Raw genomic sequence first — 27,269 nt, 5'->3', positions numbered from 1 at the left:
ACGGTCGTGTACCAAGTAATCAGTGAACTCCAGCTCAGCTGTTCTATCAGTTAATGGCGGTTCATTTAATCACACAGAAGAATGCCACATGTTGGCCAAAGGTCAAGTCCTGATAGTCCTGTATCTGCAACGAAAACACAAGAGAAAAATATATTCATGCATGTTCGACTGCAACATCAGCTATTAAACATAAGACATGAAGCCAAGCAGCAGAATGCAGCCGGATGAAGATGTGGGAGTTTCAGCAGGTAACCAGAGTCATGGATGATGTCATCGAGGGTTACCTGAGGTCATGACGGTCATGTTCAGTCCCAAGGGTGCCGATGGAACGATCAAAGAGTCGGAGGCAAGAGAAGGATTATATTTACTTCAGGACGGGGTTGGAACGGGACGACAGCCGTCTCAATAAATGAGTCATTAACTCAATATTATGTAACATCTGAAGCATGTTAGCAGGACCGTAACGTGCAATTAATTACAATATCAAATATATATGATAATCAAAACCTGCTATATTACAATGTGACACCAACAGTAGAGTCAATGCCGGGATTTAAGAGGTTATTGCATACTTTCAGTTATTGCTCGTCTCAGTACTGTGATAAATACATAATACTGCTTCATAGCTGCACACAAATAAAAGACGAGGCTTCGGAAGAAACATTTAATAGAAGGCAGTAAAAAAAGACAGTGTAAATAAATAAAAAAATGTTTATCTAATTGGTAAAAAAAACAGCTTCCAGCCTTGTAAAATAACAAAAGCACAGATCTTTAGTAGTTACAGTGTTAATGTGCGGCAGTTTGTTTACAATAGTGCAATATAATTGGATACAGTAGTAGAAATATGTAGAATTAATATAGTAAATGTGCCACAGCCAGACATCTGCAGATCCAATGCAGTCAAAAGAAGACTTCCACCACACATTAAAGTATTCAGGTTTCAGACTGAGCTGCAGGGTCGCCGACGGCAACGCCTCGGTGAGCGACATCCCATCCGACTGCAGTGCATTTCAAGATATTTCACAGTTAAAAAACAAACATTTAAACACCCCACCCTGCCTCTGAGCCCACTCCAACAATCCTTTTCCTTCTACGGCTGAAACGAGACCGCCATGCTGCTGGACTCGGACTAGAGGCTGATCCCAGCGCTGCTTTCATGAATTCTTAGAACCAGAGATGGGCAGATACATGTGACAACTGGTGAACAGGGAATGTCAGTTATTTGGTCTGTTGATAAGAAGAGAAAGCTCCCTGGGACTATTAAATAACGAGTCTGGCAGAAACAAATTCAATAAGGCCACGGCACAAAATGGACAAAACTCCAGCATCTTTAAAGGAAAACAGATATGCTCAGAAATGATTTGGATGCAACATGTGTTTGGCAGCTCTGGTCCTGTTAAAACTTCCTTAAAACCAGATCCAGCTCAGAGAGATTAGTGACGAGACCACTTTGGGTTTAAAGCGCTCCGAACGTTGGATGTTTACGGTGCAGATAACCTTCCAGTACAAACAGCCGAGGTGTGAGTGGTGGGGGGGGGGGGGGGGGGGGATGGTCCTCCTCCGAGCTGGACGCGGAGGAGGACCATGCCTGTGACAGTTGGTGAGCAGCACGGTGGGGGGGAGGGGAACAGATGGAGGAGAAGTGGCTCATTTCTAAAGCTTTTTTCTTGTTGTCCGGTCGGCTTTGCCTCAACAGTCGACTCTGCGGAGACTCGACCGGCTGTAGGAGTTCCTGGGAGAGAAAAGACCAGACACAGTGTTTTGGTGATCAACCTGCAGAATTAAGGAGCGTCTAATACTTATTCATTCATTCTAGGAGGTAAATTCTGCTGAATCTAAAACGAAAGCTCACAGAGTATTATCACTACGGGACCGTGTATCTCAATATAATGTTTCATGTCTATTAACTATTTCTTAAAAGGTGCTGATTCCAAATTCAGAGCGTGAATACAGCAGCACAGCGTTCAGCTCTGTGGAGTTTCCTCATCGTCTCCCTCTGTGTGCTGTCATCAGAGCGTCTGTTACGTTTACGTAGCCGGGCCGGCCGTGCACGTACGTTAGTGCACGTACGTTAGTGCACGTACGTTAGTGCACGTACGTTAGTGCACGTCGTTAGTGCACGTACGTTAGTGCACGTACGTTAGTGCACATACGTTAGTGCATGTCATTAGTGCACGTCGTTAGTGCACGTATGTTAGTGCACGTACCCTAGTGCACGTCGTTAGTGCACGTACGTTAGTGCACGTGAGCCCTGTGTGGCGTGCGCGTGGTCGCTACGCTGCCTAGCCACCGTTCTCCGGTTCCCCCTCAGGTCAACGCTGCTACCTCTGAAAGCACTGTTGCTGTTGTTTGTACTGGTAGCTGCTAGCTCTTGGCTCAGCCGTCGCCATGTTGAGAGCCATATGGAGGCAATAGATGAGCTGTGCATTTGGAATGCAGCACGTTAAAAGAGTCCTCAGCATTACAGCATGCAGGTGCTGTACTCTGTCATCACGCAGCAGCGACCTCCGTGTGTTCAGGTTACCGTTGTGGTTGTGTGGTCGGCGCCGGCAGGGTTCTGTACAGCTGGGGGATCTTGCGGTTGATGAGAGGACCCAGAGCTTCTTTCAGTTTATTGTAGTTCCTCTCCAGCTCTCTGTGGTACTCTTTCTGGTCTGGTCCAATCAGGGCTTTGTTCTTCCTCAGGGCATCCTCACACCTGCACGGGAAAGACAAAGGGAGTTGGACTTGTGGGTTTTTATGAGGTACACAGCGGTTTGTGTGTGTCATCACCTCTTAGTGAAGTCTTTAAAGCAGAGGCGCAGTTTGTTGTGATGTCGAAACAGCTTCGGGTCATCAGGAATGTCTGAGAGGAAGACCTGCGCCACCTCCAGGGGGCCCTGTCGGGGGAGACGGCGTTACATATCTGCTGAGGAATGTCACTGCTCGTCTGACTCTCAGCCCCATTATGATGGGGTTAATACTCCGGAGCGTGTGGGATGATCATGGTTATACATGTATCTACAGGCACCTGGTTGACGGTGGTGCCCACGCAGCCCTGCAGCACCATCTGCAGCATCTTGGCGTCTGCAGGGTCTTGTGTTGTAGCAAAGGCGAGCTCCTGAGTCTTCTTCTGCATGTCCTCGATGGCCACCTCCATGGGAACGAGGATGACCTGGAGAACCGGAGACAGCAGGAATAGTTATAGGACTGTCTTTTTAACACCCGATGGAAACCCCCCCAGAACAGACAGCCACCTCCTCCTTGTGGATGACGTTGATGCGGGTCTTGATGTAAGGGAAGGCGTGAGACGTCGTCAGGACGCTTTTGCGTTTGTACTGCTCGTTGAGGTCGCCGTGGGCGCGGCCGTCCAGGGTGAAGGGCGTGCAGTACATGAACGCACGCAGGTTGTAGTTCTTGTCGAAGTAGGTGATTCTCTCCTTCAGCTCGTATGTGTCGAAGAACGGTTCCACGTAGGTGATCTGGAGGTAGGCCTGAAACACACCGTCATCAGGACACTGGGCTGTGTTTGTCTGTGTGTGTGGAAGTTTAATATAAATATATATATAAATAATATGTTACCTTGTTGGGATCCATTTTGTTTTTGTCCACCGGGTTGGAGTCCTTGATAATCTCAACCATGTCATCCCCAAACCTCTCCGAGTAGAACTCCTGTGCACCACAGAGATGATCATCTTTACAAATCTGATTCTCATAAAACACAACGACATCTTTGCTCGTGTCCGGAGCGGGGAACGTGCCTCGAGTCTGTGGGAGATCTCAGCTAACTTGGTGATCGACGGCTCCTTGTAGACGAACTCCTGCTCATCCAAGTCTCCGAACCGGCAGCCGTAGAAACCCACCCGGAAGTAGGTCCCGAACATTCTCTGAACACTGAAGACGGCAGAAAGAGGAGATGAGTTCAGAGGTCACCAGCCCTTTAATATTTAAATTTGCTGTTCTGCAGCCTCGGACCATTTCAATGGGTAAAAACAGAGTATTAAATATTAAGTAATAACTCAGCTGTAATGTGTGTCAGCACAGAAGGAGGGCGACATAAAGGGATGGAAATGGTGGGAAGTGTGAAAGCACTCACCGGTAATATGTCATTAAACAGGAGGGCAGAGGAGCAGCAAGGACGGAGAAAGAAAACATGGTCAGTACTAAACTAAAAGAATGCCTTTGACCTGAAATGAACTGGATATAACAGAGGAATGTGTTACCTCCCATCCTGAACTCTGGAAAAGGAAACAGAAGAAAAGACACATGAGGAGGGTGAAGTTAACTTTTTAACATTGGGGTCATTCCGTGTCATTTCATCAAATTTCTGAAAATCTTCCCACCTGACCATCTCAGAATGTCCTGAAAAAATTCAAGTACAAAGACACACTTGTTAGTAGGACAAATCCAAAATATTAGGTCTCTACTGTCAACAGTTTTCTCATGAAACATCATTGAGTGAAGGGTAGTTTAGACGGTTTTTGGCATCATACTCTGAAAAGCCATTTTTAAACGGCATTATCTGGAAAACTATCTCACCTGTGGCCTTCAAAATTTCTACAGTGTATATCTGTTACTAATAGCCTCCAGACATGAAATATCAGGGGTGTAGCTCAATGATAACCTAGTATGGTAGGTACTTAAAATGAGGCTTGTTGAAATAAAGTAGTACATTTGAAGAGTGGCTGAGCTCCCATTTTTACAGATAAAAGACTTCTATCACTTCTGCCTCTATCTCTGGTGTTAGCTTAAACATTCTACAAAATATGGTTTCTCTTAGATTATTAGTTTCACAGATATTAAGGCTCAAAAATGGAAGTTAACACATCTTTGCCCAACTTCAGAGTCATATTCCAAAAAACTGACAACACGCATCAGGTCCAAACTTACTTTTTTTGAAAGATCATATTCTTGTTAAAATCATATTTAAAAATCAGGAGGGTGTTTTGCCTCATTTTGTCGCAGTGATTTTTTAAAATCCTGATATTGGTGGGGTTTTTGTGGCCGTTTTTGGTACTGCATGTCTTATTATCCTACAAGTAAACATCACAGGAGGGCAATTCAAATGTGTTTTTTACCATTTACCAAAGACTTACATGTGACTAAATGCTACTGATAAATTTAGCCTTACAAAAACATTAAAATGTAGCACAGTTGTAGTTATAGAGGCAATAAGTCCTTGAATGTGAGTTGAACATGCTGAAAGCAGCTTTTAATGTCTTATGAACAAACATAGCATAATATTGAAGACTGTACATTTTGTCATACTTTAAGTATATAAATTACACAACCAAATCAAATAATAATCTTAATTTGAGCATAAAGATTTTACATTACAGTAGAAAAGTCTCCAAAGTTTGATATTGAATAACAGTTTGTCTCTGTGCTCACTATGAGACAATATGTGAGTTATGATCAGAAATGGTGGATAGGAAGTATCAGAGATGTTTCAGATCAAGATGAAGATGTACTGGTTCAGTTCATGCACCCACATGGCCCTGCCAAGAGTTTCTACTGGCCAAGAAGAGAAGATGTGCAATGTTCCACTGCAGCATAGAATTGCAAGATTTGACGTTCCCTCTACAGAAACTGGGCGCATGTATGCCATCAAAAAAGATGAGCACAACAGAGCAGAGATGTACATTAGACAATTTCTAAACTGACTGCCAAATTAATGAATGTGACGAAGGAATTGGATCTAAAAGATGAAAAATGTGTGATCCCTCACAGTGAGCATAGAGAGAAACTGTTATTCAATATCAAACTTTGGAGACTTTTGTACTGTAATGTAAAATCTTATGCTCAAATTAAGATTACTATTTGATTTGGTTGTGTAATTTATATACTTAAAGTATGACAAAATGTACAGTCTTCAATATTATGCTATGTTTGTTCATGGTTCAAGACATTAAAAGCTGCTTTCAGCATGTTTAACTCACATTCAAGGACTTATTGCCTCTGTAACTACAACTGTGCTACATTTGAATGTTTTCGTAAGGCTAAATTTATCAGTAGTATTTAGTCACATGTAAGTCTTTGGTAAATGGTAAAAAACACATTTGAATTGCCCTCCTGTGATGTTTACTGGTAGGCTATTATGACATGCAGTACCAAAACGGGCCACAAAAACCCCACCAATATCAGGATTTTAAAAAATCACTGCGACAAATTGAGGCAAAACACCCTCCTGATTTTTTAATATGATTTTAACAAGAATATGATCTTTCAAAAAAAGTACGTTTAGACCTGATGCGTGTTGTCAGTTTTTTGGAATATGACTCTGAAGTTGGGCAAAGATGTGTTAACTTCCATTTTTGAGCCTTAATATCTGTGAAACTAATAATCTGAGAGAGACCATATTTTGTAGAATGTTTAAGCTAACACCAGAGATAGAGGCAGAAGTGATAGAAGTCTTTTATCTGTAAAAATGGGAGCTCAGCCACTCTTCAAATGTACTACTTTATTTCAACAAGCCACATTTTAAGTACCTACCATACTAGGTTATCATTGAGCTACACCCCTGATATTTCAGGTCTGGAGGCTATTAGTAACAGATATACTCTGTATGATGCCAAAAACCGTCTAAACTACCCTTCATTCAATGATGTTTCATGAGAAAACTGTTGACAGTAGAGACCTAATATTTTGGATTTGTCCTATTAACAAGTGTGTCTTTGTACTCAAATTTTTTCAGGACATTCTAAGATGGTCAGGTGGGAAGCATTTGATGAAATGACACGGAATGACCCATTGCTGCTGCTTTCAGGGACCACTCACCTGGTTGTAGACCTTGTTGAAGGCCTCCTGCAGCTTCCCGTGGACTCCAGCCAGCTTCTTGAAGTCTCTGTTGGCTTCATGGATGGGCAGCAGGATCTTGTACACCTCGTTTATGGCCTCGTACATGGCGGCCTGGGGGGTCACAGCACCACGGAGAGCCAGATTACACACAGTGCTCCTGGTGTGGACACACAGGCTGCCAGGAGAATGAGTCGTACCATGTTAAAGGAGGCGGCTGCTTGCTCCAGGAGGCCCACCAGACCAGACTCGCTGAAGTACTTCCCAGCACAAATGCCCTCCTCCTCCGGAGACACCACGTCATCCGATACGGCCGACTCTTCCAATACGTTGGACGAAATATTCTGTGGAATACAACCCAATATGAAGCCAACGGTGGTCCAGTTTTGGGACGACCCCCCATCTGATTCAGACTTCTGTAAGTGGTGCGACTCTGCACTGACCTGGAACGTGACACAGCCGATGGGCAGGTAGCGGCAGTCCTCCAGCATGTTGAGGTATTCGGCCACCAGCGCCGCGCTGTGCACCAGACAGTGGGCAGCCTCAGCGTGGTTCCCCCTCTCAGAGTGTTTCCCTGCCATGTTCTGGAGCCACGTCAGACGCAGGTCCGGAGAGTTCTGGTAGCCCTTTGCAATCCTGAGTAAGAACCCAAACATAGGGGTTGTATTTCTGACCCTTTCTTGCTGTATTCCTGATTGAAGTGCCTCTCAGTACCTGTACATGAGGTCAATGAGCATCTCGGGATCCTGCTGATGCTCCTTCATCTTCACGGTGTCGGTGAGAATCATGTGCAGGTTGAACACCAGATCCTGGACCTGCAGTTTGAAATCATCACATCAGGATACGAGTCTTATCCATCCGAGCAGCTCCAGGCGAGACTTTACAGACCTGCTCTGGGAAAGGCGTGTCACGCAGCTCCAGGTCCTCTTCGGCGTACGTCAGGATCGTCTTGAGCGAGCGACGAAGATGCTCCTCGTTGAAGTTCTGGGACGTTCCCACCAGTGACGACAGGGACATCGTGACCTGCATCTTCACTCGAGCAAAGTTCTGTTTAAAAGTTAAGACAGATTGTGACGCTGGTTATACCAAGAACCCTCACATTCCAATGATCTACAATGCAGAGACAGCGTGCAGACTCACGTTTCCAATCTCAAAGTTCTGCCTCATGAGCAGGTAGAGCGAGGCGGAGGCGTGGCTTCTCACTGAGCCGACGCTGCTGCTGCAGTGACGCAGCAGACGCAGGCAGAGGTCGGCACAAAGCTCCGTGTCCTCTTCAAACAGCATCTCTGGGAACTACACACACACACACACACACACACACACACACACACACACACACACACACAGACAGACAGACACACACACACACACAGACACACACACACACACGGACACACACACACACACACACACACCGTGTTACTTTGAACGGTTGGAGAAAGCTTCGTTTTTGCCTCCAAGGTGAACAAAGAATCCAAAAACAGAGAAAAGTCTTGATGGATTGAAGTTAAAGACTTTTCCCCGTTTTGATTCTCTTTTCACCCCGAAGGCAGGCAGAAAAACAGCATTTAATTTAAGGTAACATGGGGTTTATATACAAATGATCACTTTGTCAGTGAAGTAGTCTTTGAAGTAAATGTACATTTTGGTGTTTATTTCCCCTGAAGAGTGTTAAAATGAGTCGGTGTGGGAGAGAAATCACACGTGTATTCAGTGACTGAGAATATTTGTTTTAAGCAGAATTTACATTAGATCGCCACAAAATAATAAACCAACAGTAAAGTATAACAGAGACTTTCCACAGTGTGTACCTTGAAGACCAGAGCCCGCTGTGTAGTGAAGCAGTGCTGCAGGAAGAGGGCGCTCTGGTTGCCTGCCATGCTGTGGAGGAGCACTCTCAGCACTCCACCCAGAACACTCTCCTTCAGCTCCGACGCCACCACAGTCTGACGGAGACAACCAGCACGTTACAGCAGGCGACGTAGACAGCAGCTGTGTGTGAGGATGGATGAGGCCGTTACCTTGACGACGATCTCCAGCGTGTCCAGGACGATCAGCGAGGCCTCGGTCGCCAAGTTTCCATCCACCACAGACTCCTGCTCCATCTCAGCTTTAGTCCTTGAAGAGTTTCACATTCAAGCACTATTTAGACGGCATATTACTCCATGTTTATCATTAATTAATCATCATTTTATGAATGTAAACCTACTTGTCGACTCGGTCTGTGTTTTGCCTCCAGTGAGTGACGTTCTTCCTCCATCTGACGTTCTCCTGACTGCCGTAGGGACTCCGTTCTGGAAGAGTAAATGACATTTCCATGAGCACCAAGGCTGAAACACCTCCAACAACAGCAGCTTGACTCCCACGTTACCTCTGCAGCGGCGCACCATCTCCTGACGAGCACCGATGGTCCCCAGGATGGCCTCCTCCAGCCGGGCCTTCATGTCCTGAGACTTTTTAAATGTCAGGCTGTTGATCCTCTCCAGCGACTTCTTCCCCTACAATCACCATCAAACATCACTAATGAGATCAGGGAATTACATGGATTCAAGAAAACTCCAGTCAACAACAGATACAAGCTCCAAAACAACACGTTTAACAGCTTTAAAAGGTAAAAAGGTTAACTGGTCAGGAAAATAGATTTTAGAACACAAACACTTTAGAAAAACAAAACTATATAGTGTGTCTACACAGTGTACATATATATATATATATATATATATATATATATATATATATATATATATATATATATACACACATACATACATACTGAGTTACATCCCACAAGTACTGTGGCTTTTTAATACCTTTCTGTGAATATGCATAGAAAAATGTATATACAAAAATGGAAAAAGATTTGAGGTAAAACTATGTGATTATTCTTTGTGAAACTAAAGTAAAACTGATTATTTGGTGATGACACGCTGCAGCTGTGGCGTGTCCCAATGAAGCATCTGTAAATCGGTTGTATTGATCCGTCCTATCTGGCGGAGACACCTCCTGCTGGTTCTACCTTGTACTCGAAGCAGGACACACAGAGGTGCAGCAGATCCAGCAGGCGGTTGATTTGCAGCACAGACAGATCAGACACCCAGCGCTCCAGGAGAGCGGCGTCGGCATTCTTCAGCACCCACAGGAAACTCACCAGCAGAGTCCTGCTGCACTCCGCCGACAGGGAGCTGGACTGACGCCCGGCCTGGTGAACACACACACAGGCTCAGTGCCGCTCTACTTCAGGACAAAATGGCTGTTTACAAAGAGTCTAAAGGAGAAAGGACAGAGAGCCCCCTACAGGCTGAAAGCAGCACTTCAGAGAAGAACAGCAACACGGGGAGATGCAGACATGTTGTGAATGAGTGCCTGTGTGGAGTTAGAGAGTGATCTCCTCCCACACAGACGCCGACCTCTGACCTCTGACCCCCGCCGCTATCACTCACCACTGTGGGCAGGGCAAACGGGTTGGCTTTGACATGCGGCAGAGGGGAGCCGGCGATCGCCATGGCAACAGACTGACTGATAGTGTTTCCCCCGTCCAGGTCGGCGTCGTCGGCGTGGGACGAGGTGTGGCGGACGCGAGTGGGCGAGCAGTCTGGACACAAAGAAGAAAACTCTCAGCTGCAGTAAGACTGGACATGAAAACAACGCGCTCATTAAATGGATGCGGGGGGAGGGGTGTGTGTGTTTCCTGCTGACCAGTGAAGTCATGCAGCTGATGCAGCGTCTCCATGACGATGGGAATGAGGGGCAGGTAGAGCTGAGCGACGTGGGCTCGGACTTGAGGGTCCGTGTAACGGGGGTCTGCATCGTGGCTGCACAGCAGGGAGTGAACAGCACTGATGGCCTTTTTATGAAGGAAGAAAACCCTGTGGACACAAACAAACAACCATCAGCACATCTGGTGGGTTTATCACTGTACACATGTGGCCAAGTCCCGCCCCTCATAAATCCTTTTGGTTTTTTTTGCATGAAAAATTATCTTTAAAAACCACAAACAACATATGTGAAATTCATGGCACAATTCAAACGGGACCAGAAAATAATTTCCATCTCGCCATAGGAATACATGCATCAGAAATTCATATTGAGGTCCAGTGTACCGGACAGAGAAAGGCGGGACTTCACCACGCTATAGTGCATTTCATTTTAAAGTTGTGACACCGGATGAAACTCCTGATGTTTATATACATGCAGCCAGACGGAGCCTACCCTTCTCCATCAGGATCGAGGATGAGAGAGAGCTCAGTGAGCAGCAGGCCAGACAGGAAGTGCTGCTGGCGGAAAGGGACGGAGAGCTCAAACATGGTGGCCACACCCTGGTCCTGCACCATACTGGAAAACGCTGAACTCTGGATGCAACAAGCCACACGAGGATGAGGATGAGAATCAAATATGAGCCGTTTAAATCAGCGGGATTGTGTTTTCCAGCGCCCTCCCGTACCTGTGAGGTGGTGGAGGAGGTGGAGGGCGAGGGCGAGGCCGGAGGGCTGAGGGTGGAGCACGGCAGGTTCAGGATGACGTAGTGCTCGTGGCTGCAGACGATCCGAGTGAAGTCCACCCTCAGGGCGTTCAGAGAGCTGGGGTTCTGGGCCGTGTGAAGCTTGTTGGCAATCTGTTTCATACACAGGTTAGTTTGAGACAGCGTGTGTGTGTGTGTGTGTGTGTGTACTGGGATTTTAAGTGTTGGAGATGAAAGGAAAACAGGGAATTAGACACCTGTTTGTAATAAGAGCGGATGAGGTTGAACACAAAGCCGCGGTCCATGAGGGACAGCAGGTCATTCAGGAAGAAGGCCAGACTGCAGTTCAGTCTCTCCACGAGCTCCACATCCTGCCAGAAAACAGACATCGGGTTATTTAAAGCAACCACAACGAAGACCATCAAGCATCAGAGGGAAGGTAGCGAGGCTCGGGCACCTTGTGGTATCGGCCGGCGATGTCGGCGCTGACGGCACACACCAGGGCCGCGATGTCGTCCACGAAGCGGTCCGGGAAACGCTGACGCCGGGCAACGTCCAACTTGGAGGTGAGGAATAAGTGATGAGTCATGCTCTTTGTCTGGACGAGAGGGCAAAGAAGAAAACGAGTCACATGATGAAAGATTACTTATGCTATGACTATAAGAAGGATTTCTATGTGTGTGTTTTGAAGCTTGTTTTCTGATTTAAACTCTTAAAGGGATAGTTCAGACAGCTAACTGTCTACAGGTTAAAATCAACACCATCCCTTTAACGAGTGTTCAAAGACAAACTCACCATGAGCTGGAAGAAGAACCAGGCCTGCTGCAGCGCCGCCTCCCTGACCGTGCTGGTGCTGACCACCCACTGCAACGCCAGCTCCTCATGGAGCAGCTGCACAGGAACAACACACAGCCCATGTTAGCTCCACCAGCCTGTTAGAGGCTAGACCAACTACTGAGATCAAAGAGGTGTGAATGAGCCGTAAAAAGACTGACATCAGTCCACAATTCAGGTAAAACAAAAACTTTATTCAAAGTGTTCATAGTCAGAGTGATAGTAAGAATAACATCAAGTCATCAGTAATTCTGTCATAGAATAAAGACTATTAAACATGAATTCAACTGATGAAATGCATGAATGGTGATACATGTTGATGACACAGAGAGTTGATGAATGTGAGGACATTAGTTTGTTACGAGGAATGACATGTGTTTTTGTTATGGTAGATGTCAGTTTTACCTTCTTGGTAATCTGCCTTGTAGGAACTGAAAACAAGGCCACGCTGTCCAGAAAGGCAGACATGCGATTGCTGCTGCGGTCGTTTGCCTGACATGGAGTGGTGGTGAGGTGAACACACGGAGATGAGGACAACAGTGATGTGAGAAGGGGTGAATAAAAATGGACGGCTGGGTCTCTCTAACACAACAGGGCTGTTAGTCGGCGGTGACGGGATGAAATGTGAAAGTGTAACAGCCTCCGAGAGCTGAGGGAGGAAACGACCCGCGAGTGTTGATCAGAGATGGAGTTGGTGAAGGTGAAGGTGAGGAGGAGGAGGAGGAGGAGGAGGAGGGATTTGGCACCTGCTTGAGCTCACAGCTGGAGTTGGGGTTTCGGCGTAGCACAGATCTGGAGCCCCCGGGGGCATAAGCAGAGTTTACCCAGGAGTGGGAGCGGTCAATACCCTGCCGTAAGCCACCAGAAACACACAAAACACACACAAACACACACAGGGCAGCGAGAGGCACGGGCACAGTGAGTACGGGGAAGGGAATTACCACACAGTATCATTTAGAGGGGAAAACTGGGACAGAAAGGAGAATGAGCAGAGAAAGCAGCGCAGAAGAGAGGAAGAGGAAGAGGAAGGGCTGGAGGGACTGAACCAATCACAGGAAGGACAGAGGAGCAACAAGCAGAACAACCTGAGCTTTATCTGCTGTGAAGAGACACAGCAACACAACAAAGTGGGAATAAGAGCCATCAAAACACAGACGTCATCATTTTAATCTCACGGTCAAACAGTGTAGACGTTTATTATTAAAAACTATTGGCATATGAAATTAATGTACACATTAAACAACAACAATTTATAATACTACTGGATTTCTCACAAAACAAGAAAAGAGAAGAACTCTAAAGCTGAATATCAACTATTTAAGTGCTTTCTAAATGACGTTAAGGTACGGCTGGACTGACATTCAAAGCTTTTACTGAGGTTTGTTATTTATGACGTCATCCCCCGAAAAAGAAGATCTTGAACAATGTGATTCATCAGATTTTGTTTTATTAAATCAGCGTTCTTTATAGAGAGGAAACTCTGAAGGAAACTCTACAGTAATACAGAGTTTTATCAGAATGAATAGGAAACAAAAAGAAAAGCTGCACAGCAATCAAATCCTCTTTAATGACTGAAGCTTTCAGGGTCCAGCCGGACTTTAAGGCCTTTCTAGAACGTCCACACACCGACGACAGCAACAGAGCAGCTCTAAGAAGAGGAAGAAGACGGGTGCAGCTCACCTTGCTGCCGATGATCCTCTGCACCTCCTCATCCGGAGACACCGGGGTGCTGGCCAGGTCTGGGTTGGAGTTGCTGATGCTCTTCGAGCGGGCCAGGTGGAGGCTGCTGGGCCGGGCCGTCGCTCTGGATAAGGTGGCGTACTGCATGGGCATGTCGTAGGACTGCATGCCGGCTTCTCAGGGAGACGGAGGAACACAAATGTCAAAAGGCTCTCTTTCAGCTGCTCACACCTCCGGTGGGGGACTCACCTGTCGGGGGGATGGCAGGCTCGGCGGTCGGCAGGCGGAAGCAGTAGTGGATGTAGGACGCCAGCAGGTTGTTGCGGCCGTGCTGGTCCTGGTTCCCCTCCAGGTTCTTGTGGATCTGGTTGACCAACAAAGCCATGGCTTCGAAGGCAGCCCGGCCCAGGTTCACTGCAGAGACAGGAAGAGTGAGAGCAGCAAGAGGCTTCACTAATTCACCTAAACACTACAGCAGTGTGACGTATAGAATGGAATGTATAGAGGAACGAGCGTCTCCCAGCTCGAGGACCGAGCACTTCAGAGGGAGAAGAAAGGACTACACTTTAACAGGCAGGGAAATCATCATTGAACTTCACATCATCCACTCAAATGATCAGAACCACCAGTTCACCTTCTGAGAAGTGCACTTCACATCTCACAGAGCCGTCCTTCACTACTCACTTACCGATTTGCCCCCCGATGACCGGCGGGTAGATGATGAGCTGAATGAGCTTGTTGAGCAGCTGGTGCAGGAACCTCACACAGGTGTCCAGCAGAGCCCCCCTCAGAGCAGCCATGCTGGCCTTCAGCTCCCCCTCCATGTTGGCCTCGGAGATGATGACGTCCTTCAGGCGGAAGGGGAAGGAGCCCTCCTCCAGGACGTAGACTAGGGTGAAGAACTTATCCAGGTGGGGGTCCTGGAGTTAACGAGAGAATCACCATGAAGAGGACCTTTAACACATGGACCCTGTGTTCCATGTTTTCTAAATGACTGATTGGTCTGGTATTGAGGAAGAAAGGGAAACGCTCACAGTCAATGTTGGTCCTCTAAAAGGGCTTTTATTCCACTGACGGGCTCAAATGTTATCACAACATTATTGAAAGGATCTTCATCTTTCAGTTGAACTGGTTTGTTTAGTTGTCTGTAATTTGTTGGTTTGATTCTCTTTGGATAAAAGCTGTGAGCATTTCCACTCACTATGGAGGTTATCATTAAATACATTTCTGCACCGCCCACACTGACAATGACCTCATAGCAACGTGGCTGTTAAAGGTGGTCGGGGGAGCAGAACCAGCAGCATGAAAAGCACCCCAGCGTACCTGCGTGTGAACCGAGGAGGCCGCCGTCACCTCCACGTTGAACACTCCTTTGTGATTATCCACCCACTTCATGCCCGGGAGCTGGACCTGCAGCACAGTGACACCCAGCTCATTGAACACACCTCATCACATGATGGCAGGCGAGCTGATCTCCTGAAACACACTCACGTCGGGGGTCAGCACGGAGTAGCTGGGCGGGGGCTTCTCCACCGAGACGGGCAGACTGAAGGAGCCGGTGCGTAGCCGGCCGTGCTGCATCAGAGGGATCCACTGCATGATGGCGAGAGAAGAGAAGGAGCGTTAGGACGAGTCGGTGTGGGAGGAAGACTGAATGTGGGCCAGCTGACGGGGGGGGGGGGGGACTCACGGTGTAGCCCACCGGCGTCTCCAGGGGGGTGTTCTGTTTGGTCTGGCAGCTGATGTGGTAGAAGGTGAACAGCAGATGGTGGTTGTCTGTCAGGTTGGCAGGAATCCTCATCTTCATCTCCTCATAGAACTCAGGAGACCTGCGGAGCCAGAGGGAAGCGGCGTGTTTAACAGGAAGTCACAGACTCACGTGGAAGGTCGACGGCTGGAGGCGGGGCTTACTTGTTGTGGTAGATGATGGGAGTGTACGCTTCCTGCATGAACTCGGCACAACTCGACTTCCCAAAGATGACCTGGTCAAACAGGACAAACAGCTGCTCTTTAGACTAGACTAAATCACAATTCCTCAACGGTTTAGTGTCTTAATGAGGGATTTTCCAGGGATTTAACGATCATTATTGATGCAAACTACAAATACCATTCACTCATTTGCTATTACATAAATAAAAATAGTTCTAGTTAAACATGGAAGCTCACTAAATGTAACTAGACGTTCTTCCCTCTGTGCTTTGAGAAGTCAGCCACTTTGAACGAAGAAGACAGAGACATGGCATATTATTTCACTGCCTCGAGCTCTTCTCTGTGACTGGAGTCTCATCTTCCTCATTATATTCTTATTCTCCTCGACTGTGACTCACCGGCAAAGCTTGACTGGGGTCCTCGGCCGCCATGAACTGAACTTTCACAGCGATGTTCCTCACGGAGCCCTGACGACTGCTGAAGTTCAGACTTTGTGGGTAAACGTAGAGCAAGTTTCTGAAAGGCAAAAGGACACGAGGAAGCCGATGAAAAGCTACGAAGGACAGAACAAAAGAAATGCAAATCCTAATCTAATAGGAGGACACTTTGACACCTGGTTTCAGCTCGCTGTGTTCCTGACAACCTACAAAAGCATGTGATATTCTTATTCTCAGAAAAGAACGTGTCATGTGTGCACATGGGAAAAGTGTGACCCAGGATTGAATTGGCGAATGTCATCTTAACTCTGGTCCAAGGTAAACATCGGAGGTAACATCGGTTCACACTTTGAAACGGCTCAGTTCACCCGTTTATCCAGATGCAACCACAAAATCACATCAAGTACTGCACAGATGATCAAACACTTCCTGTTTCAAACACAGGGAGTTCCACATATAGTTATGTTTGTGCTAAATGATAAAAGGAGTCCCTCAGGGGTTAAACTTCAAACGACCACGTACGTGTGATCGGACCACAGCCGAGCTAATGTTTGACCGTGGTCCTGCATGCACAATAAAAGGTGCTCAGACCACATTCATTGCTGCTGGGTTTTCTGACCAGACAACAACTAGACGGCCGTCTGTAAGCCACTGGTGAAGATGATCTGGGGTCTGCTTTGTTTGGCCGGGACTTTAGCAGCGGTCCATGCAGGTCCGCTCAGGAAGCCTGGCCAGATGGAAGACAAGGACGCCCAAAAGGAGGAAGTCAACGTGCTCATGTTTGGGGTCATACAGTTTGGTGACTCCCTTAACTATGCTTATGAAGCCACGGAGGCCAAGATAGCTAAAATCAGCCAGACTCTGAGGAGCCATGAGGGGACTCTGCAGAAGCTAGGGAAGCAGACTGAGCAGGCTGCAGAGTTAAAGAGGCAGATGAAAGAAGTGCTCCAGTTGCTGCAGGTAAGCAAACTCAACTGTGGAAACAACTGTTGAATGGTGGTGTAATTACAATCAAACTGCAAATCTGAGCATGCAGGAGTCGAGGGAGATTGAGGCATTATGTCAAGTATGTGAAATCAGATTAAGCTCGTTTGTCAGCTCTCCAGAGGAGAAAACAGCTGAGCAGACATAACAGAGCTGCTCTCTGCTCGTCTCCAAACACAAACCCACATATACAGAAAACCCCACGCCTCTCCAGCTTGGCCATCGCACTCTTTTGTTCGACCCGTATGCATTCTCCCTGATGCATATGGATCAATGTAAGCCTTTCATCTGAGATAAGAGAGCTGCATGTCACACTGTGGGCTGCCGGCTGGAATCAGGATAACATGGGCAGATGCTCTCTTGACAGGCCCAGACGGCCAAGCAACAGGCTCAGACCAAGAGGACTAAAGACTGGCTGGCCGGCGTGGAGCAAGAAGAGGCGGAGCTGGAGAGGAAAGTGAAGAAGCTGGAGATGTATGTCAACACCAGCATCAGCTTCAGAGAGCTGCAGGTATCAGAAGAAACAGCCTCGCTGTCACAGCAGCCTGCCAAGATTCACTTTGTCAATACAGAGGCAGCCGTTAGATGTTTGAACAGCAGTCCCTGCTCTATTGACAGACAGTAAATAGGTCACTCTAACTTGGCTTTTTTAGGAGCGGGCAGAGGAGCACTCCAACATCTTGACAGGTTTACACTATTTGACCCAGTTCCAAAGAGAAAACATGGAGGCTCAGAACGAGCAGCTCTCCAAACTCCAGACGATGGTGAGTCACGTCTTCACAACATCGTGTGCCGTTTTCACCTTTCATTCATCACTTTTATTGTCTTCTTCCAGAGTGAAGCCATGACAGAGTGGAGTTAAGATTCACCGCCGAGGTCCACGCAGATCTGTGATGTCACTGCACTCCCTCCCGACCGCAACGCGAGCTTCACATCGACCGTACGTGAAGCTTTTAGTTAGCACTCTTAAGATCACAAATCCATGTTGTTGTTTGTCTGGACTTTGATCTACTTAGTAAAATTTGTTTTTAAAGAGAGACATTCAAATTCAGCTGTAAAAGGATTTTATTTGTAAATACATAGAAAAACATGAATGTAATAGCTTGTTATTTGTATTTATATATTTTACAAAACAATTACATCAATAAAATGTGTTTCAATTTAAACTTAAAAATACAGACTAAAGTGATGGATGAACGACGCTGTCTCACATCTACATCCAAACAAACGCAGCCAGTCGGGCATGAAGGGCTGAATGGATTTGTGTGTGTTTACGTGTGTGTATACGTGCGTGTGTGTGTGTGTGTGTGTGTGTGAGACAGACAAACACTCACCTGTAGGTGGCGTGTATACGTGTGTGTGTGTGTGTGTGTGTGTGTGTGTGTGTGTGTGACAGACACACACTCACCTGTAGGTGGTGTGCGGTGTGTATACGTGTGTGTGTGTGTGTGTGTGTGTGTATACGTGTGTGTGTGTGTGTGTGTGTGTGTGAGACAGACAAACACTCACCTGTAGGTGGTGTGCGGTGTGTATACGTGTGTGTGTGTGTGTGTGTGTGTGTGAGACAGACACACACTCACCTGTAGGTGGTGTGCGGTGTGTATACGTGTGTGTGTGTGTGTGTGTGTGAGACAGACACACACTCACCTGTAGGTGGTGTGCGGTGTGTACACGTAGCGAGCGGGGAACTCCAGCACGTCTTTGGTGGGGCGAACACGCAGGTCGGGGTAAGGCTTCACGTGAAGCAGCTCCGGGGACAGGCAGTAATGAGGCGAGTCCGGAGCCGGGGAGATGTCGATCTTCAGCTGGGCTGAGGGAGGAACAAACGTCACGGATACACACCGACAGAGAAACAAACCCGCCGTACGTTTCACGTGAACATCTCCCTACCTGTGACGGGCCTCAGGCGTCTCAGGACAGAGGACGGTCTGCGCATGTCTGCCAGGTACTTGTAGAGGTCCTCATCGCTCAGTCTGTCCCCCTCCTTCATGAGAGCAGAGTTCAGACCGGGGTCACACAAACAGCACTACAATAGAGTTAGAGTTATAGTGAGACAGAGTCTGACCTGTTTAAAGAAGTTGGTGACGGTCAGTGTTGCTGGACGGAAGGTGGCAAAGTTACACATCTCATCGCCGACACTCATCCGCTCAAAGCCCTTCTTCTTCCTCTCGTTCCACGTCCCGTGACCTTTCCGCTCTGGCAGGAGGAAACATCACATGACCGTCACCACACTGCTCTGCTAACATGCGTGGCGCTGTATAACTGAGGACGTGTTTGAAGTCAGGGGTACCGGAGTCAGAGTCCGGGTCCGAGCGATCCAGACCTCCCACACTGCTGACGATGTTCAGCAGGTGAATGGCCGTCCAGGCGAAAGGCATTCGGAAATGGCCGAGGCGACTGCATGACTGCTCGGCCTGCAGACGCAGCTTCTCCAGCTTCTCCTTGTGCTGTGGCAGGAACACCAGCAGATACCATGAACAAAAACATCTAAATCATCTAGATATGAACCTAAAAAACACAGCTGACCTGGCTCAGAGCACGGTAAATATTGCAGCGACCCAGACAGAATTGAGTAATGATTTTGACTGGACAGTAAAAGGGACTAATGCCGACAGGCGGCCCTGAACATTGCAACAGATTCAACACATTTTTGGATTCAGACCTTGGAGGAGTCGGACTCTTTCATGACCATGTAGGGTTCACAGCATTCTCCAATGTCTCCTTGTTGAAGGACTTTCTCCAGCTGAAATACGTTATAACACACAGAACACACAGTTGAACTTGTTTGGTTGAAATTAAACCGCATTAAAGCCAATAAGAAACCACTTTAACATGGTCCTCTGTAGGAAGTGGATTCTCTAACTACCTTGATGACCAAGAAGATGTCGGCGGACGGGTATGTGATGGAGAAGATGGCAGAACGGGCCAGTGTGGAGATGGCTATGTGGGGTGTGTGGGGCTTCAGCAGCCCTTTCATCTGATCCGAGTTCAGGTCAAAGTAGAAGTTCTCAGAGATCTGGTGGAGGGAAGGTGGAGATAAGCGGGAAACAGCAAAGGGGGGGGACGGAAAGACGATAATGGAAATGCACGTCAAGGGATTTTAATTCAGTTTTGACTCAGTGATCGAAACCGCAAGACCACTTAGACCTTTTTGAGACAAAGGAAATTCGATTAGTTAAGTATGAGCTCAGCATTACATAAGCTGCTTCACTGAGTGAACGTCGAGTTGGAAGAACATTCATCTGATCTGCTGGAACAAAGAAATACCTTTTTCTTTTCCTTGACGTCATACAGGGCAAGCGTTCCAAATATGGGCTCGATTTCTATTTCAAACCTGAAAACAATACAAAGTATAGCTGTTAAATATGGACAACATGGGGGGGGGGGGGCAGCTGTTATTCTCCAAACTCACTTCAGAGACAGACACTTGACCATGATCCTCTGGCCACAGTGTTCCTTGGGCACTTCAGGGGCCGAGCATCTCTCTACTGCTTCATCCTGCCACACACACACACACAACACACACAACACACACAACACACACACACACACACACACACACACACACACACACACACACACACACACACACACACACACACACACACACACACACACACACACACAGATGTCATGACAACGCAGCGACAGAAAGAGAAAGCATGGACACGGATATAAAAGAAGAAGGATGGAGTGAGGAAAAGAGAACAGAGAGCAAACAGTTCTGTCTTTCACTTTCAGAGAACATCCAATCACGTTACCCTGAGCTGAGCACACGGAAACTCATCTACCAACCAAGTATTCTGTTAGCAGTGATGTCTGAGGTGAAGTGAACGTTGAACCCTCACAGTGCAGTTAGTAGTTAGTGACTAGAGGAAGGTTTAGACGACCACCTCGCTCATTAAATGTGTGATCTAGAGTTCCCCTCAGCGTATTAAGAAACTATCATGTAACATAATCTAGTGAGTCATGGTGATGATTCTTTTATGTGGGGTTATATGTGGTAGATACTGTACACCACGGTGTAATTCTGACCTCATCAGGGGGAGGGTACAGGCCCAGCAGGTCACTGTGGCGCCCCTGCAGGCGTGCCTCGGTATTGCGGCGGTCCATGTCCTCGGCGGCTGCACGTTCCAGAACAGACGGCAGCAGAGCGTCCGGGGAGGAGTTCTTCAGGTCAAAGATGCTGGAGGCCCAGCTGCCCCGCGGCGTCTCATCCAGGCTGACCGACCGGCGCTTTGCATCATCCTGAAACACCAGACATGACATCATGTGGTTTGGTTCTCCTTCGGGCAAATATGTCACCATTAAGGGCTCACTGCAGATGTTTTAGAAACAATGTGCTACAGATCCTATTACCTGATTATGCATTTAATATGACTCATATGGAGACTGTGTAATGGATAATGGCCAAGGTGTATCCATTACTCATTTTCCATATGATCAACTCCCTGAGCAGAATATGATTCATACTTCCTCCCCCATCATAATAAAACACAAGCTTCATGGGCTGGCTGTTCTCCACGTCTCTTTGTGCAGCTGTTAAAAGGTGAAGCCTCTCAGCTTCAACTCTGTCAACACTGTGTGTACAGTAGAAGAGCTTAATGAAGCTAAAATGACTGAGTGGTCACTGAGCGGTGGAGATAACATCCCCATCGGCTACCTGGTCGTCCTGGCGATCAGTGGCAGCAGCCTCGTCCAGCTCAAAGGTCTGTTTGAGAAGCCCTCGCTGCCTCTCCCGCTGCCGCTCAGAGCTGTGAGGGGCGGACACCGTGCTGTAGCGCTGGTATCTACAGGAGGCAGTAATAAAGGAAGGGTCACTCACGTGAACAGGGGAAAGTGGTGCACGGTCTTAAACAACAGACCAAACGTGCCGTGGGTTCATTGAGCTGCTGCCACAACTGTCACCACTTACTTTCTTTGAATGACGAGCCAGTCATCTGTGTAGACTGCCAAGGCATCCCTCACTCTGGGATCCAGGGAGCTGCATACAAAAACACACATTAATAATTGAGCAAAGCATGCTTTTAATATTTATGTGCTTTCAGTGTCGCAGACACAAAGGCTTTGTTCCTATCTGGGTTGGTTTGTTCCTACATTACAGTAATATTAATCCTCTGTGTGTGTGTGTGTGTGGAAGTGTAAAGACCACAGAGGGATGTGTTGGACTCACTCTTCCTCCTCAGGCAGCGGGGGCTCCAGTGTAATGCACTCTTTGTCCAGCGGGAGGAGCTCCAGGTCATCCTGGGGGAACTCCATCAGCTGTCGAAGTGGACCGGGCTCCACCCCCGGAGCGTGGCTGCTCACATACTCCTCAAAGTCCACCGGCTCAACCACCTCCGTCAGGGGCAGCTGTCGATCACCATCAGGTTATTATGTACCAACAACTATGACACGGACGTGATGACATCATCACTAATCTGATCAGAAGGATTTACAACCTGCAGGATAGACCGTTACAGTGATACAAAAAACCAGAGGTAGAATCTTCTTTAGAGGCCCTGTGAACATCTGCATGAACATTATTTAATAATCACTTCAAATGAAGAGTGTACGGGTAAAAACTGTATGAAAATGGACATTTTCAGTGCTTGTGCTCATCAAGAAGTGCTTATCAGCCCACAAAGGGGAACAAAGAAAACCCAGTTAAACATGTGACTCAACATGCCATTCAGATTTGGCTCTCTGTCACATGGATTAGATACGATATATCTTCACCCACTCACTCTAGCTCCCTACACTCGTGTTTTCAGTGTAATTCATTTGCCAAAAAAAGAGACAAAATGCACAATAAACCAGGTTAAAGATGAGTTTGACTGATATCATTTTAATAGATATCACAATAACATCAGTGTGTAGTGTAAAGCTGATATTGTGACAGCTCTTTTCTGAATAATATTTCAGTTTTCAGTTCTCAAGTCTTCCCATCTCGAAGAGATGCACCGATATTCCTTTGTTTACGTCACAGCCGACAAAATCCACCACAGACTCGACTTCCAGCCTTCAATCACCAAATGTAAACCACTAAGTGTTAGTCCAGGTAATATTACCGCTTTAGCTTTTCTATATCACCTCTATAATAATAATAATAATAACACATTTTATTTGTATAGCGCTTTTCAAAGATTCTCAAAGAAACTTTACATATACAATAAAAAATCAATACATTTAAAACAAGTACTATTAAAAACAGGCAGGCTATGTCTGTTTCTTCCATAGAGTATTGTACATTTCTGCTGGACTCATTTCTCCACCACCATGCCTGTGACTTTTCCCAAACACAGCGTGTTATATAACGCTGTTTCCTCTAGCAGCCATCCAGAAACCCTGCCTCGCTGGTAAACAACACAGGTGAGGAGAGCAGGTATCTCATGTTTCAGAAGCAGCTCCCTTCAAGTCTCCTGTCAACACTAATTACAAATACACCCATCTGCTCTCCGTGGATCTAAACTTAACCCTAATTCAGAGTTACACCCATCAACTTGTGCTAATTGGAGCTTTAAACCTGCTGGCTGGGAACGGGCAGGTTAAACACGGGCTGACTCACAGGGTGGTGCACGCCTCCTCGTTTCTTGGTCAGCTGGGGAGAGCCATAGTCTCTGGACACTTGTTTTCTGACCTCGGCGGCGACCGTCCTGAGCAAGAAAGAGACATCAGATGGTAAACAGAGAGCAAAGGCACACGTTTAGCAAGTAGAAATCCTGAATGGTCAAGATGTGTAGGGTTAGTGATGATTTGGGTGAATCTCATTCTCCATTTAAAGATCTCAGAACGTCTGTGATAAAAGTTTCCAGCTTCTGGTGTCATGGAAGCTGGAGGCCGGCAGCTGTTCTGAGTAGAGACTGGAGCAGATTTCACAGAGAGGTGGCGATCTGGCTCCGGGGAGCCGGCACAGAGCCAGACTGGCCATGGCCTTTATGTACTAACGGCAAATGGGAGGCTTAAAGAGAGACAAAGCATGAAAAATAAACACTCCTCTCACAGAGACGGCAGGCAGCTGCTCCTCTACAACCACAAACTGTCTCTTTCTCTCATATACACAGCTGCTAAGGCTTCAATGTTTCCCAAACCGTGGTCTTCGTGATTACATAGCTACGCTTCTGGCCTTCATTCTGTCAATACACATGGACTGCAAGGCAGGGAAGAAGACCTATGAGCTCTACTCCCATCGCAGGTTTTTACATTTTACGAGCACTACAGTCCTCAAAAGTGGTGGAAACACTTTCTGAAGCCTTCAATCTAAAACAGGAAAAAGGGGAAGCTATCGACTGCGAAGGCAATATCCAGAAAACCCCTTCCCACCCTTTCCTGCATCCGGCACTAAACAATGGTCCGGTCCCACTAAGACGGACTGGGAATGCAGGGAGAGACGGGTCGATGATGCCTCTAAAGGGATATGTTATGACGATGGACAGGCTTAGACACAAAGTAACGGGCTGCCATTAGTACATTAACCTAAAATAAATCCACCTTGTGATGGAGCTCCATCCAAAGTGGATCATAACTGCTGTTCAGATATGATCTTTCTCCATTCAACTGCAGGTCGTTGATAATCGTCCGGTTTGTTTTCTGGATTTGGAAGGCTGAACTGATTCTGGATTAATTGACACATACATACACATATGTATATAAACAGCGAGGTGCTTGGCTGCAAATACTTCCACACACACCGAAGCTATTCACTGCTTTTCACAGATATTCGAGGATTTCGCCTGGATTCGATACAATATGTATTTAGTATAAAGAGGATTTAAATCCTACTAGCCTTCCATGCTGTAGTACTCCCTTTCTTCCCAGAGGAAACCCGTTTACAACATGTGGAAACAGGTTGCTACAATAAAGCCTGCGATGCGTTCACGCGACAACACAGAACATCGTAATTAATGCGACTTTCTAACGTGTTTTGTGTAAACATTTCCCTCGGTGTGCTTTTAAAACTCACACCAGATACATGCGGGTCATTAGGTTTAGCCCTCGGCTCGACAATGTGATCCTTAAGTAGCTCAATCATTGTCGACGGCGGTGCTACGTTCACGGACACACAAAACACCGTCGGTTAACTCTTCAAAGTGTACGCCTTTTCTTTTCTTTCTGAGGGCTCGAACACGGCGGTGGACGTTGGTTTTCACGGCGGGACGTTAACTGTTGTGTTTACACTGAGTGGCGTTTTTTTTTTCAAATCCTAGCATAGTGGCTATCTGTGTCCGGCGGGTCACTTCTCACGCGCCGTAGCCGTTAAAACGCGAACTTCGGTTACGGTTCTCACCGGTTGATTTTGTGAGCAAACGCCCTCCTCTCGCTCGCGGTAGATGTCATTTCTCGTCCTCCATGTAAACACGCTCTCCGAAGAAGTCCAAACTGAAAGTACTCTCCTCCTCCTGGGCTTCGGCGGATCCCGTCCGGTGTGTGTGTGTCTGTGTGTGTGTGTGTGTGTGTGTTTGCGTGTGTGTGTGTGTGTCTCGCTTCCTTCTCCAAGCCGGGACGTGGGGATCGTCCTTGTTCCCCCTAGCGGCTAGGAGCCGAACAACGGCCGTTACCGTCAAGTCCGCCGTGACGCACGCACTACATCCGGTGATACTTCAAAATAAAATACGATTCGCTTCTTGCACTTATTCCATATTAAATTAGACGGAATTCGATGGCGCCAATTTTACAGCACACGTTTCAGAGTCTGTTTTTTTATCGGGATTACACTTTTCTTTCCCAATGAGGTCATTGGATATATTTCAATGTGACACCGAGTGAAAGTGGACTTCCGGTTTTACTGTTCTTCCCAGCTGGCTCTAGCCACCATCTGCTCATGTAGAAATCTCACCTGACCGGTTTACAACGAGCTGCTGATGGCGCTCATCCAGCCTGGTTTAAGGTTTCACTGGTTTAATTTCTGTGAATAACATTAGGAAGCGGGACAAAATGCTTTCAAGTCCTACCTTAATCTGAAAAATGTCCTACTTTAAAGGTTAATTCCTTTTACTTTGACACCATGACGTTGACATTCATAAAAAACAAAAAAACTGGCATTCAATTGAGTGGAACAGGATTTGACATTTCGCGTGTATTTCTTGAGCTGCAGCCCTATTGTTGGAATTAAGCTCATTAGAAAACAATAGCAGCACCTAGAGGACTTGCTTGCCCGACGTGACAACAGGGCGTGTTGTACCGCAACCACACCAGCAGGTGGCGTTGTTCACCATGATTGGAGGAGAAGAAAGAAAACCTTGCCCTGGTGATTGTTTAAGATTCAGTCCTCAGATTTGACCTCTACAAGGAGATGAGGGGGGAAAGCTTCAGCTTTGTTTACTGGCCTCCTGCCGAACAGCAGGGAGACAATTCATATGAAAACATGTTCACCGTTCTACAAAATAGAAGGTGGGTAAAATACATTTCACAAACTATATTTGACAGTTTGAGCAAATGAGGAATGACGTTGTCAGTGAGTCTTCCCACTAACGGACGACTTGTCAGTTTATTGTACCGACAGCTCTACTTCTCCCACCTCACCGCCATGCCTACTCTGAGGAATTCATATAACAATACTGGCTGCAGCAGCAGCAGCCCTCCCCCCACCGCTCAGTCGTCCTATTCAGCACCCTGGAGAGCTGCTGCAGGTAGCCGGCCCGTCCTCTGTGAGGTGGCTGCTGGACGCCATGAAATGTATAGGAGGGATGTGGAGAAAATGGAAAGGGGGGATGTAAAATGAAGCTTTGCGTGACAGCGTCTTGGCTGTAGCCGAGCGAGGACAGACGTCTTGGGGATATATGTTTATGCATGCAGCAGCAGTCAGAGCTGCATTAGAGCTGGCAGCGGGCTGGAGTCTGCTCCATGGACGCTGCTAATGAAAATAAATGAAGCTCGCTCTCTCTCTCTCCCCTATACAGGCACGCTTCCATCACAATGCTAATCTCAGCTTCTCTCCTCTCTGCTGCTCCGAGCTTCAGCATATTCTCATCTATTATTATGCTTTTCATAATTGATTTGTTTATTAATGACATAATATTGTTCTACCCCAGGCATTCATATGTATATACGACGTCTCAGACTTATCCAATTAAACTAACCCTGAAGAAATATATATTCCTCAAGATGAAGCATGAATATTTCAGTATGAATACATTGAGCAGATCTATTTGATGTTTATGTGACATTGCAGTGTCCTTGTATAGTGACTATAT

At 46.8% G+C, this 27,269-nt stretch overlaps 2 protein-coding genes across 4 annotated transcripts; one reads left to right on the top strand and one right to left on the bottom strand.

The window, feature by feature from the left end:
- Positions 1–650: 650 nt before the first annotated feature.
- dock6 (dedicator of cytokinesis 6) lies at positions 651–25,523 on the bottom strand. Of its 2 annotated transcripts, none has more exons than XM_084037979.1 (49): positions 25,364–25,523; positions 23,645–23,732; positions 22,271–22,449; positions 22,013–22,081; positions 21,761–21,887; positions 21,133–21,345; positions 20,510–20,595; positions 20,365–20,431; positions 19,964–20,113; positions 19,760–19,840; positions 19,388–19,544; positions 19,163–19,293; positions 18,988–19,081; positions 18,745–18,907; positions 16,075–16,192; positions 15,659–15,729; positions 15,438–15,576; positions 15,239–15,340; positions 15,071–15,157; positions 14,436–14,667; positions 13,997–14,161; positions 13,748–13,920; positions 12,814–12,915; positions 12,029–12,124; positions 11,691–11,831; positions 11,491–11,604; positions 11,216–11,386; positions 10,984–11,123; positions 10,471–10,640; positions 10,215–10,366; positions 9,791–9,973; positions 9,146–9,272; positions 8,984–9,068; positions 8,796–8,892; positions 8,586–8,720; positions 7,915–8,067; positions 7,663–7,821; positions 7,489–7,589; positions 7,218–7,410; positions 6,975–7,118; positions 6,757–6,888; positions 4,203–4,217; positions 3,741–3,866; positions 3,562–3,651; positions 3,237–3,473; positions 3,011–3,154; positions 2,773–2,879; positions 2,525–2,698; positions 651–1,732 (listed from the first exon to the last, which is right to left on the bottom strand). In XM_084037979.1, exons 1-49 carry the CDS (start codon positions 25,411–25,413, stop codon positions 1,690–1,692), a joined length of 6,273 nt encoding a protein of 2,090 aa, XP_083894105.1. In that variant the 5' UTR covers positions 25,414–25,523; the 3' UTR covers positions 651–1,689. The 2 variants fall into 2 exon arrangements, with proteins under 2 accessions (XP_083894105.1, XP_083894106.1); XM_084037980.1 differs by lacking the exon at positions 12,814–12,915 and adding an exon at positions 12,473–12,559.
- On the top strand, positions 16,309–18,153 carry angptl8 (angiopoietin like 8). 2 transcript variants are annotated; one of them, XM_084037982.1, is made up of 4 exons: positions 16,309–17,073; positions 17,465–17,608; positions 17,751–17,861; positions 17,933–18,153. In XM_084037982.1, exons 1-4 carry the CDS (start codon positions 16,774–16,776, stop codon positions 17,957–17,959), a joined length of 582 nt encoding a protein of 193 aa, XP_083894108.1. In that variant the 5' UTR covers positions 16,309–16,773; the 3' UTR covers positions 17,960–18,153. The 2 variants fall into 2 exon arrangements, with proteins under 2 accessions (XP_083894108.1, XP_083894107.1); XM_084037981.1 differs by having other exon boundaries at positions 17,751–18,153.
- Positions 25,524–27,269: the final 1,746 nt, after the last annotated feature.

Source organism: Eutrigla gurnardus (genome assembly GCF_963514095.1).
Source record: "Eutrigla gurnardus genome assembly, chromosome: 20".
In the NCBI taxonomy this organism is placed as follows: domain Eukaryota; kingdom Metazoa; phylum Chordata; class Actinopteri; order Perciformes; family Triglidae; genus Eutrigla; species Eutrigla gurnardus.
Note: the sequence above shows the minus strand (reverse complement) of the source record. Positions and strands in the feature narration are given on the sequence as shown.

Coding starts and splice junctions, on each gene's coding strand:
- dock6 (XM_084037979.1), bottom strand. CDS start 25,413: ATGACATCTACCGCGAGCGAGAGGAGGGCGTTTGCTCACAAAATCAAC. Junction 22,450..23,644: donor GAGGAGGCGTGCACCACCCT/GTGAGTCAGCCC, acceptor GGTGATCGACAG/CTGCCCCTGACGGAGGTGGT. Junction 7,590..7,662: donor ACACGCCTTTCCCAGAGCAG/GTCTGTAAAGTC, acceptor TTCAAACTGCAG/GTCCAGGATCTGGTGTTCAA.
- angptl8 (XM_084037981.1), top strand. CDS start 16,774: ATGATCTGGGGTCTGCTTTGTTTGGCCGGGACTTTAGCAGCGGTCCAT. Junction 17,074..17,464: donor AAGTGCTCCAGTTGCTGCAG/GTAAGCAAACTC, acceptor CTCTCTTGACAG/GCCCAGACGGCCAAGCAACA. Junction 17,609..17,750: donor TCAGCTTCAGAGAGCTGCAG/GTATCAGAAGAA, acceptor TGGCTTTTTTAG/GAGCGGGCAGAGGAGCACTC.